This window comes from Parus major, chromosome 8 (assembly GCF_001522545.3).
Source record: "Parus major isolate Abel chromosome 8, Parus_major1.1, whole genome shotgun sequence".
NCBI classification, from domain to species: Eukaryota; Metazoa; Chordata; class Aves; order Passeriformes; family Paridae; genus Parus; species Parus major.
The window spans coordinates 21,727,651-21,739,708 of record NC_031777.1 but is presented as its reverse complement, the minus strand read 5'-3'; the positions used below and the strand labels follow the sequence as shown (position 1 = coordinate 21,739,708).

The window sequence follows — 12,058 nt, the reverse complement described above, 5'->3', positions numbered from 1 at the left end:
CACTTCCTAGGGTGTCTGTTTTAAATGGGCATGAGTAAGCTGGTGAAAGGACTTTGATCTGCTGGCTTGCCCTCAGTCAGGAGTGTCGAGGAAGAAGCCTGCAGCAGTGAGCTGGGATTTGAAATGAGCCATCTGAAAAGAGACTAACATTGGGATGAAATTGATACTGCTTTTCTCAACCTTGCCCTCTTGCCTCTCCTGAAGATCAGCAGGAGGCCACATTATTTACTGAGCAGAATTAGAAACAGCAGTAAAATAGACTCCTCTCTTCATTGCTGGGCAGGGGTTGTTTGGTAAGTAGTTCAGGGTGGGATGGATAAGATGGCCCTAGTCTTTGGTGGAGGGTGATCTGATGTCACCTGTGGGAATGGGCAGGTTAGGAGCCAGCTAGGGCTGCTTGGGGTGATCAGTTATGGGAGAGAAAGCACCTCTGGCTCTCCTGCCCTTGGAAGAAAATGCAGCTGAAGGAGGGTAACAGGTAATTACAGAGCTATACCCAGAACACTTCCCCAGAACACTTCGTGTTCAGAACACTTCAGGTTTCTCACTGAGATGTGTTTAGACAGTTCTATTCCCTCTGATTATCCATGTACACAGCCCCACCCTTCCATGATGAGGAGAGAGCTGCTGTGCAAGGTGATGTTGAGAGCAGAACCTGGCTGAAGTGGTGGGATCCTTTCCTAGAAGCATTGTGGCACCTCTGTCTTTGGAGATGCCCAAGACTTCTTGTACAGCCCTGGGCACTGTGGTCAACCTTCCAGTCTCATCCTGCTGGCTTTACATCTAGGCCCTCCCTAACCTGAAGCGCTTAATAACTATGGAGTTATCAACTAGTTTTTCCCACATTTTCTGCATTTCTCTACTCCTTTCCATCAAGGTATTTCAGCATCTGAACTCTTATTTCCTGCCACTGAGTACTGCCCAAGGGTTTGCTGGAACTCTGGGGAAAGTATCTAGCTGGTGATAGGGATTTCTGTTTAAAAGATACTTGTAGTGACAGGACCCTGGCTCCAGCAGAGAGGTGATTACCCAGAATGGTCTCCTGCAAGCATACTGAGAAAAATATTTTTTTACCATATAAACCATTGTTTTACTGTCTATTTTGTGTTATCACCTTATTGGAAATTGCAGCAGTTGGCTGTGGTGGTGTACTGGGGTGGAGAGACCTGTGAAAACCCTTCGAGTAGGGAGGAGGAGCCCATTGCAGCAGTGAGATTGATTGGTGCATGGTCAGAGGGTCTGGAAAAACGTGTCTGCTGTGCAACAATGCCAAGATAACCTACGGGTTGTGCTGTTCAGTTAGCTGTGCAAAGGTAGGCTGGGAAGGGGGAGCTGGGAGCTGGCCTAGATGTCCTCTCATCTGCAGTGTTATAAAGCAAATCACAGACTGAATTTCTGCTGTGGCAGCCCAGCAAATTGTGGAAAAGGTCAGCCTGGCTCAACTCTGGCCAGTCTTAGGGGCCCAAAATAGGTGTTATGTCAGTGTTGCGTCAAGTTTCTTCTCTGATCTCTAAAGCTGTGGGTAGGAACTGTCTCCTACCCACAGCTTTAGACAAGGCACAAATCAAATACCACTGCCCTGGAGTCCTGCCGCATGTGGCCTGGGGTGAGAGAGTCCTCCTGAGCATCAGGAACCAGTGGCTGCATGTCCCCACCCCAACAGCTAGTCTCAAATCAATGGAGATTGATTTTCAATCCAGTGTCATCCTAAGGAAGGTGCTGGTGTCTCTGTGCTGTTGAGGAGCATCTCCATGAGCCAGAGCTGCAGCTCTACAGGTTGGATAGGGGTGAGCTGGGGGACGGACTGATGTCATCATGGCTCCATGTAACCACTTGCCTTCAACTCGCTGGATTGTCATCAAATAGTTTCAGGTGATTAACAATGCACATGTAGTCTAGCTGTTCTTGTTATGCTACTAATACCCTGGAGTATGACAAACTCTTAGTAGTTTGACAGGTTCTGTCTGTCCCTACCTCATGTAGGATCTAAAATAAAATGAATGAACTAACTGCTCCTGGCCTTCCTGATGATTTCTCTGGTCTGGCTGGGGCTCCTGTGTCCTTCTGTTGGGTTAAATAGTGGATATGACACTTGTGGACATGGTTTAGTGATAAACATGGCAATGCTGGGTTAACACTTGGACTCTATGAACTTAGAGGTTTTTTCCAGTCTAAATGATTCTGTGATTCTAAACAGCAGTGAAGACTGGTGTTGTGAGAGGCAGCTGGAGGTGAGGCAGAGATTGGCCCTGCCATGTCTTGCACACAAAGTAGTGTCACAGACGTGACTCAGAGTATTAACTGGCTCAACCCTTTGCATCAGCTTTGCAAAATAGTGGTACAGGGTGACATGGCTGCAAAGGGAGGGCCCAGGACCTTCCTGGCTGTGGTTACTGCAGGTACGAGCAAGGCTGAAGTCTGCATTTCTTCTGCACTGTGGTTCACAGTAAGGCCGGTGGCCATTGCTGTGATGAGGCACAGTCACGACTGTGCGGTAGATAACACTGCAGGGATGAACAGCTGTTGGATCTCTCTGCTCTGTACTTTTACAGACAGGGATGGAGCCGGACTCTGACCTGTCAGGAGAGCAGATAGGCACCAGGAGGGTGTGGAGACCTTTGAGCTCTGCCAGCCTGCTTGTTTCATGATCCCTCAACTCAGCCCTTTGTGCCCAGCCTGAAGAAATTAAGGTAGCATGGGGTGGGGCTGAGTTGCTCTCTGCCACCGCCTTGCTGCGGTATGCAACAAGCAGACGTGACATGGGGTGACACACTGCCAGTGATCGAGGGGAGGGGGGGGTTGGGTGCTGCTGGGTGCTATGGCCTCACTCCTGCTGCCAGGATGCCTCTGCTGCCTAGGATAAAGCTGTTCTGGGCAGGGAAGCCTGTCCTTCCCAGCAAGTACTTTGAGCATCTCCACCTGATGCAGGCCTGCCCAGGGCAGGGATAGAACAGCCAAAAGCTGGCTCTCCCATACCAGAATTCCCATTCACCTCTTTTCTCTATCCCTGCTGAAGATGCAGCCCTGTGCCCTGACGCTACAGGACTCCCTTTCTGCTTGTAGTAATGCAGCAATGACAGAGATGTTGGAGGCCGGGAGGGAGCCGAATCCTAAGCCACACGGCAAGGGGGATGCCTGCAACCCGGGTCCGCTCCTGCCGGATACTGAAGCAGGCGTAACAGAGTCACATCTTGGCAGAGGGGGGGCCCGGAGAGCGGAGCGCCTGCGGCCCGCGAGTGATGGAGAAGCGCTGGGGCGTGCCCGGGGCAGGGGCAGAGCGGCGCCTGCCCGGCGAGGAGGCGGCAGCCGGGAAGCGAAGGCTGCCCGAGGCGGGGCGGCCCCGGAGGGAGGCGGGCACGGCGGCCCTGCCGGAGGCGCCCCGGCCCGAAGGGCACTCCGGGGCGGGCACGGTTGGAGCACGGTCGGGCCAGCCCGGGGCTCAGCGCGGCGGAGCCGGTGTCCGGAGCGCGATGAGGGCGGGCGGGGAGGCGCCGCACCAGGTGCTGGGCCGGCTGCGGTTCCTGCTGCAGTGCAGCGAGTGCTTCCGCCGCGCCCGGGCGCTGCCCGCCGCGCTCTGCTACGTGCCGCGGGAGGTGCAGTACAAGATCTGCAAGGACCCCTCGGCCGCCGCGGCCGCCGCCGCCCGCAGCCTGCTCAGCGTGTGGGACAGCCCGGGGCCGGCGCGGGGCGGCAAGCGGGCGGCGCGGGCCACGATCGAGGTGCGGAAGGGCGGCTGCCTGCGCGCCACCGGCGAGGAGTACTGCAACGGCGCCGGGCTCTGGGTCAAGCTCAGCAAGGTAACGCGGGACCGGCACCGGCAACCACACGGGTATGCCGAGTCCCGACGGCGGTGACAGCACGGGATGTGCCTTCAGGAGCAGCTGGAGGAGCACACGGGGACCCGTGGCCTGACGGAGGGCTGGGTGCTGGCACAGAGGTTCGGAGAGGGAGGAGATAAATTAGTCCCGGTTGACTCCGTGCAGAGGATCCAGTGTCAGCACCAAACGCTGGGGGTTGATTACAGACCTGCTGTCAGGTATGGCCCCGGCCCGCTGCGCCACGGGCAGGAACTGGGCTCTGGGCGCTGGAGACGCGTGTGAGCGGTCCCCACAGAGGACATGCGACCCAAGCATCCCAAATCCCTTGAGCACGCCCGGCACAGCCCACTCACTGCCTCCAGCGCTGGTGGGACACATCCCCGCCGAGCACCGGCGGGCAGATGGGTGCTCCCTGGTAGACTAATCCTGTTTGCTTGTGGCAGCGCCTACACAGAATAAAGATGATGCCAGGAGCGTTCTGAGTAATTTGAATTTGGGCTGAGCAATGTCACAGAGGTAGTGCAGTGATCAGAGAGTTCAAATTTTATTTTCATGATGGAAGGTCATGTGCAGGGCGGGATTCCCAGCCTGTACCCGGGTGCAGGGACACTCATCCTTCCCACAGCTGTTCCTGGGTGTCACCCCCAGTGCCCCACTACTGCTGACTACACTTCAGGCTAAAGCAGTAATGGACTCACTGAGCACTGACACATCTTTTCCATTGTGTGACTCCTCCGCCCCTGCTGCTCCAGCTGGGAACAAGTGGTGGACCTGACGTATTCCATGCACCTTGGAGAGATGCCCAGGCTCATAGAGCAGGATGAGGCCGCGGTGCAGAAGTTCCGGTACGAATGCATCTCCTAGAACAGGACTTCAGCATCCTGAGGGGCTGCTGGCCAGGACTGGCTTCAGGGTCTGGAGTGGGGAGGATGGGTGCCATGAGATGCCTTTTACGTTGGTATCTTGGCAGTGTCCAAGCGAAGATGGCCTTTGCTCCACAAACCATTGGAATGACTGTACTGCTATTCCCACTGGGCTGGAGTGGCCATAAATACCTGGTGTGCTGGTGATGAGATACAGCCGTGCCATCTGTCTGCTGCAGGGACAGTGGCCTGGCACCGTGCTGATTTGGTGGCCATGAGACACTGCAGCCAGTCTCAGCTGTGGCTTCTGCACACTGCTGGTGGGCAGGTTTGGGGTAGCCTGGTCTCCTTGTCCTGTTAACAAAGAGACTCCCTGCAGATCCGTGCCCCCAGGCTGGACCTATGAGCACGACATGGAGCTGGGGCACTTCCTGTACGATCACAGCGAGAAGAAGCTGCAGTCCGTGGACTGCACCAAGGAACACATCAACAGCATCGAGGTCTCCTCACAGACGGTGCGTAGTGGGGCTCCTCTGCAGTCTAAAATCAGCATAAGACATGTGAGCATCACCACAGATGTGGGGAGGAGTGGCCAGCTGTGGCTATCCCCTCTGTGAGGGGCAGGAGATGGTGGAAGGGTTTTGCTGCTCTAGCAAAGCTGTTGGGAGTTGGGCGTTGGGAGCAAAACCCCATTGTGTCTCTGGGGCACTAGGGGTCCACAGCAATGCCCAGCTTGCTATGTCAAGGAGCCACCATCCACCCACAGCCTAAAAAACCAACAGAGTGGCTTGTTCCTGATCTCCTTTGGACCCACAAAACCCATCTTAGAGGATGCCATGGTGTGTCCAATGATGCTCATCTCCCTCCCTCTGCTTGCTGCACCTTTGCAGGAGGATTGTGTTGCAGCCCATCTGACAGACAACCTGACATACACCTTCTGGGAGAGCAACGGGCTCCCGGGGCAGCACTGGGTGCGGCTCAACATGAAGAGAGGCGTCATTGTCAAGTGAGACCTCGGGGTGTCCCCTCCATGCCAACAGCTGTGCCAGGGAAGGGCAGGGTGTGGGGCAAAGCACCTCTTCAACCTCAGGGTGTGGGGTTGAGGTGGGGGACAGCTGCTGCCAAAGGCACCCCAGGAAGATACAGCCTTTCCCCAGGCCTGGCACAACTCTGGCTGCGTCTCTGGGCCCAGGCAGCTCATGAAGGGAGAACAATGCTATTCCTTGCTCTTCTCACCCCCAGGAGACTCTGGCTGACACTGGATGGGCAGTCCAGCTCCTACGTACCCAGGAGAGTGGCTGTGTATGGGGGAACACCAAGCAGGCTGCAGCACCTGAGAACAGTCCTAATTAACGAGTGAGTAATGAGTGAGGAGCAGCTTATGCCCAGCTTATGCCAAACTCCTGAGCTGTCTCTGCATCCTGAGCAAATGTTAAGGATGGGGCTGGGGCTGGTTCTGAGTGACTTGCCAGTGACAGTGACTCTCCAACAGTCAGAACTCCATGAGTGCAGGCTATATCTGCTCCCACAAGTGTGGTGGTCCTTTGCTTCCATGTGCCAGTCAAGTGCATTAATCTCCTCTCCTGCTCCTCACCCATGCTGCAGCAGCTGTTTTGCAGCGTGCTTCCTTCTGCCTGGTGACTTTGGTCTTTCTGCCTCTTCCTCCTCACTTCTGGAAACACATGCCACTGCTGTCACCTTCCTGAGCATCTCTGCTATGCTGTAGGCAAGAAGTCCTGGGGTGCTTCACCTCTTCATCTTCACTCTGGCCCTGAGCACCCTTCTCAAGGCAGCCAGGGGCTTCCGCAGGAGTGCAAAGGTCTCCTTCACCTTCCCCCATGCTTATTTGATGTTTTTTGGCTGAGCAGTGATATCTGTCTCTAAAGAAGCACCCATGAGACTGCAGAGGTGTCCTTTGCAGTGGCAGGAGCCAGCTCCTCACTGCGTCTGAATACTTGCAGTGTTTTTTCCCAGGACGTTGGTGGGACCTTGACAAAGGCATTGAAAATACACTTTGTAAATTGCTCATTTAGGCAAATCGCTGTTTCTTTCAAAAACACACCACCCTTGCATGACCAGCTTTGCTTGAAGGATGGTTCTGCCCTTGTGAGACGTGCTGGGAACCCCCAAGAACAGTGACATGCTCTCAGCCATCTTCTCTTTCTGTACTGCTTTGAATTTGTGCTCTTTTCTGGCTTTTTGGATGCAGCTTCCACTTCCTCCAGAACGTCTCTGTGCCTCTGACAGCCTCTTCTCTCTGCTTGGGCACCTCCTGCCACAGCCCTGGTGAGGTGGGGGGGCTTTTGCATGGGTAGAAGCACATCCTTGGCTGGGGAGCCAGAGTGGCCTGTGCCTCACTGGCCACCTCACCGTTGTCTGTGCCTCATGGCTCTGCCATCTCCCTCCGTGCTGTGTACAGGAACAGCTACCAGAATGTCTGCATCCTCCGTGACATGAAAACCCACATGCCGGTGCTGGAGATCCGCTTCCTGGAGTGCCGGGGTGAGCCTGCACACCCAGACTGCAGCTGCCAGCCCAGCCTGGCCCTAAACCCACAGCTAGTCCTGGCACCTGCAGCTCTTCCTGCTGCACTGGGTGCTTTTTGGCATCCACTGGTGGGAAGGTTGAGGAATGAGCTTCATATGAGATGCTGCAGGTGCTGGGGGCACCTGGCCCCTGCTGCAGTATCCAAGCTGTGCTGGCACATGCAGCATCATCGTTTTTTCTTGGCAGACCAAGGGTACAATGTCCGTCTGCAGGGGATTAAGATCGTGTCCTTCTGGGAGTGGGACCTGATCCTGAACGCCGACATGTTCCAGCCAGCCCGGCTGGTTCGCTACCCTCTCCTGGAAGGGGTGGATGCTGACGTGCTGTACCGGCGAGCTGTGCTCATTCAGAGGTATGGCACAGGGATGCCACAATTCCTGCAGTGATCTCAGTCCTGAAAAGCATCATGCCCTGACCTGCAGAGCAGTCCCAGGCTGGGGTCAGCACTGGCCCCACAGAGACTCTCTGCAGTGATTCAGCTGCAGTGCAGCAGCGTGGGCTCGGCTGCTCTTTTTTGCAGCATTTTCTTGGGGGAAATGAAATAAATTGCTTGGCCAGAGGGTGCTGGGTGGGTGCTCCCCTTGTGTCTGGTACCCCTCCATGGGCTGGAGGGGACATGTGCAGGGAATACATTGGCCAGGGACTGTGGTGAAATGCCACTCTCCTGCAGCCTCACACTGCTTCTCTCCTGTCTCCAGGTTTGTCCAGCTCCTGGAAGGTGTCCTGTGTTACCTGATCCCCCTCTCCGAGGACAGCATTGGCACCTTCAATGCACTCAGGGTGAGCATGTGCCAGGCTTCCCTGGGATGGTGCCAGGAGGGGCATCTCCTCAAAAGTTCAGGTTTTCAGGGCACTGTAGTGTTTCCTCCTTGAATCAGTAGGGGCAGACCAGCCCAGGGCTGAGAGCTGCCACGTTTGGCATTGCCTGAGGGATGGAGGAGCATCTCCTGCAACACCAGGGCTGACGTGGGGAGAGGAAAGGACAGCAGATGGTGGCAGGATCAGACCTCTAACCATCCCTGCTTGTCCCTTGTTAGAGCATGAAGCCATTCCTGCTGCTGTCTAAGGAGAGTGAAGCCCTCATTGCCCATTGTCTGCAGTCCTCAGAGAGCTCTGCTCCTCACACTGTGCCAAAGCTCTACATCAACCGGCTCCTGGCCCGGGAGCACCGTGCCAACCCTGCACTGGACCCGAGCTGTAGGAACGCCATCTTCACCCAAGTATGGCAACGCCATGCCCTGTGCCAGGTACCTGTCACTTCAGCAGGTATCTTGCCCCCATCTCATCCCCTTTCTGCTCTACTACTCTCCAGCTGTATGAAGGCCTCAGACCTTCCAAGAACAATCAGCCCCTGGACTACAGGTAGGTCTTCAGTGTCATTTTAGTGGGGTGTCACTTCCCCAGAGCAGGGTGCAAGGGAATTCCAGGTGCTGCTGGTATGCTCAGAGGAAGGATGTCCATGGGGCTGTTGTTTCCCCACAGGTGGCCGTTGACCTACAGCCAGTGGTGGGAGTGCGATTTCATCAGTGAGGGCATCATTGACAATGGTGAGAGCTCTCCCCTGGTGTCTTCTGTGCTGGGGTGCAGCTCAGTGGGTGCCCACACTGTCCTAGCGGCTCTGGGAGAGGCAGCCCTGCTCTGCAAACATGAGATTGTCCCTGTATCTCCCCTACCCCACCAGAGCTGTTGCTGCCCCAGGGAGGGGGGCAGCTTGGCTAGATCCTGTGGCTCAGTGTCTGGCCCTGGTGTGTCAGGCACTAACCTGTGTCGTCTGTCCCCCTGGAAGGTGGTGGCTTTCGGGACAGCCTGTCAGATGTGTCAGAGGAACTGTGTCCCAGCTCCAGCGATGTCCCAGTGCCTCTGCCATTCTTTGTGCGCACCTCCAATCAGGTTTGGCATCCCACTGTCTGCCTGTCCAGGCCAGGGGAGTCAGTCAGCAGAGCCTGGGGTGTCAGCCCTATCTTAATGCTTGCAGGGCTATTGGCTGGGGGAGCTGTGCTTGTACCTGGGTGGTGGAGGTCTCCTGGAGGGCTGTAAAGGGGTGGAGGGATGATTGTGGGGAGGGCTGCAGGAGAGACCATGCTGGGTTTGTCAAATCTCTGTGTGTCCTAAGCATCTCTCCCACAGGCTAACAGCAGCAGTGACACCAGGGACATGTATGTCCCAAACCCTTCCTGCAAGGATTTCCCCAAGTATGAGTGGATTGGGCAGCTGATGGGGGCAGCCCTGAGGAGCAAGGAATTTCTGGTCAGCACAGCAGAACCTTCCTGAGTGGGGTGGGGATTGGCAGGGGCCACCCTGTCTTGGGCAGAGAGGCTGCCCATGGTGAAGGAGAGGCAGGGGGAGAATGCTTGTGTCCACTCCTTTTGGCAGATCCTGTCTTTGCCAGCGCTGGTGTGGAAGCAGCTGGCAGGGGAGGAGGTCAGCTGGAGCAAGGACTTTGCCACTGTGGACTCAGAGCTGGTGAGCAGGGCTGTGTGCTGGCAGGGCAGTGCTGTGCTCTCTCATTTTTGTTCTGGCTCCACTGTGGTGGCTGTTGCTCATTTGGATTGCAGGTGAAGCTGCTGGAGGTGCTGGAGAGGGTGGACAAGGAAGGCTTTGAGTTCATGTTTGGCAGAGAGTTGACCTACACGACAGTGCTGAGTGACCAGCGCATGGTGGAGCTGATCCCCAACGGCAGCAACACCGCTGTGCGCTACGAGGACCGCAAGGAGTTCATCCGCCTGGTGCAAAAGGCTCGGCTGGAGGAGAGCAAGGAGCAGGTGACACTGTCCCCCAGGGCTGACAGGGCTGCAAGGGGACCCTGCTCCTGTGGCAAGACATCCTGGTACTTGTGGGACTGGTGGTTGCCAAAATGTGTCCCTAGCTCCAACTGGGTGGTTTATTTGTGCATCCCATGCCCAGGATGTCCATTTGCCCTGGGAATCCCTTTTGGGGATCCTGTGGTTGCTGTCTCTGGAGCCCTAGGTGGCTGCCCAGGGCTCAGACCCACTGTGGTGACATGGAGCCCATCCTGTGTCCCCACAGATTGCAGCCATACGTGCTGGGCTGCTCCGTGTGGTGCCCCAGCCTGTGCTGGACCTGCTCACCTGGCAGCAGATGGAGAAGAGGATCTGCGGGGACCCAGAGATCACAGTGGCTGAACTAAAGAAGTTCAGTAAGTCATAGGGCCAGTCCAGAGCTGCTCCTTGTTCTCCATAAGGGCAGGGGATCCCCTTGATAATGCTTGTCCTGCACATGCATCCTGGTCATGGGTGCCTGAGAGCCTGGGGGAGGATAAGCCAGAGGGTCCCTGGATGCTTCAGGTTTAGCAGCAAACCCCACTGGACCCCACTGTGGTCCATCTGGTCCTTAGCTGCTATGGGCAGAAGTGAGTGGCCACTCTGCAAACTAGGACATGGCTTCTCCACCCACCATGACACAAGGTGCTGGTCCCACTCCGGGGTGCCAGGGGCTCTCATGGGCTCACCGAGGAGCAGAGGGTCTCCTCCTTTGCTTTGCTTTGCTGGGAGTTTCTAATTAAGCCATTGCACATTCTTTGTTGCAGTCAAGTTTGATGACTTCCCCTCTAACGATATTCGTATCCAGTATTTCTTGGAGGCACTCAACAGCTTCACCAGTGGTGAGTGACCCCACGCATGCAGTAGGACAGGCCAGGGTATGGGGTACCCACTGCCCTGTGCCCCAGGGGTGCTCACCAGGTGCTTCCCTGGGAACTTGCTGGGGTCATCCCACCTGTCCCTTCCTGGGATTATGAGAACATCCCTTAGCTTTGCCCCATGCTGCTGGGGTGATTCTGCAAGGCAGATCTTGCTGTGACAGCAGCGATTGGGACAGTCCTGTCCCTGAGACCTGAGCTCTGTCCTTCCCCTCAGAGGATCTCAGCCGTTTCCTCAAGTTCGTCACAGGCCGGAGCCGCCTGCCAGTTCAGATCAGTGTGTACCCGGAGAGGTCGAAGTGAGTCTGAGTCCATCCTGCCTGTGTTGGGGTCCCTGTGCCATGCTGGGGTCCCCACATGATGTGGGGTCCCTGCACTGTGCTGGGCTCTGACTCTCCTTTCTCTGAAGCTCGGATGCATTGGACCTGATGCCACAGGCCTGCACATGCTCCTGCGCCTTCTTCTTGCCCAACTATTCCTCGTGAGTTGAGCTGGGGATAGGGATGCTCCGCAATCCCTGGGGCTGGTGTTGGGGTTCCCATCAAGACTGCCCAAACCTTCCCCTGGGGAATGTCCAGGCAGGTGTGGAGAGGGAAGCCTGAGGTTTTCTGTGCCCATCATGGCTGTGACCTAGCGTTCCCCCTGCCAGGGCCAAAATCTGTGAGGAGCTGCTGCGCTACGCCATCTACAACTGCATGTCCATCGACACTGACAAGAACCCCTGGGATGAATGAGATCCCCATATGCCCCACGCCATGTGAGCTTTGGGGACACTGGATTCAATAAAACTGCAGGGCCAGAGCCTGCTCTCCTGCCCCAAGTCCTGTTTGTGTCTGTGCTTCTCTAGGGCTGGGACTGGTGCGTGTGGCCAGTGCTGCAGCTGGAAGGGTCAGCATGGCACTGGCCGCTGGGTGCTGTGCCTGCACTGGGTCTGGGTCTTGTGGTGGGGAGAGCATGGCAGGCAGGGACGGGGAGCACTGTGAGTCCTGTCCCTTCTCTGGAAATGGTGCGGCAAGCACAGCTGCAAGCTGAGCACCCGGTGCCCCCAGTACACCCCACAGAGAGCCCCCACTGTCCCCCATCACCCTCCCACTGTCCCCCCTCACCCCCCCCACCGTCCCCCCATTCCCCCCCGCAGTCCTTCCTGCGGCCGCCTGGGGGCGCTGTTCCAC

General features: G+C 56.5%; 1 protein-coding gene across 2 annotated transcripts; it reads left to right on the top strand.

Moving 5' to 3' along the window:
• The first annotated feature begins 3,347 nt into the window (after positions 1–3,347).
• LOC107208146 (E3 ubiquitin-protein ligase HECTD3-like) lies at positions 3,348–11,706 on the top strand. 2 transcript variants are annotated; one of them, XM_015636201.3, is made up of 21 exons: positions 3,348–3,797; positions 3,876–4,036; positions 4,571–4,663; positions 5,061–5,196; positions 5,572–5,687; positions 5,924–6,037; positions 7,101–7,183; positions 7,415–7,580; positions 7,927–8,008; positions 8,266–8,448; positions 8,541–8,590; positions 8,711–8,775; positions 9,015–9,118; positions 9,356–9,475; positions 9,602–9,691; positions 9,784–9,990; positions 10,256–10,385; positions 10,776–10,850; positions 11,104–11,185; positions 11,296–11,367; positions 11,465–11,706. In XM_015636201.3, the coding sequence occupies exons 1-21, from the start codon at positions 3,471–3,473 to the stop codon at positions 11,670–11,672; spliced, it is 2,664 nt and encodes an 887-aa protein (XP_015491687.1). In that variant the 5' UTR covers positions 3,348–3,470; the 3' UTR covers positions 11,673–11,706. The 2 variants fall into 2 exon arrangements, with proteins under 2 accessions (XP_015491687.1, XP_015491688.1); XM_015636202.2 differs by having other exon boundaries at positions 3,471–3,797; positions 11,536–11,706.
• Positions 11,707–12,058: the final 352 nt, after the last annotated feature.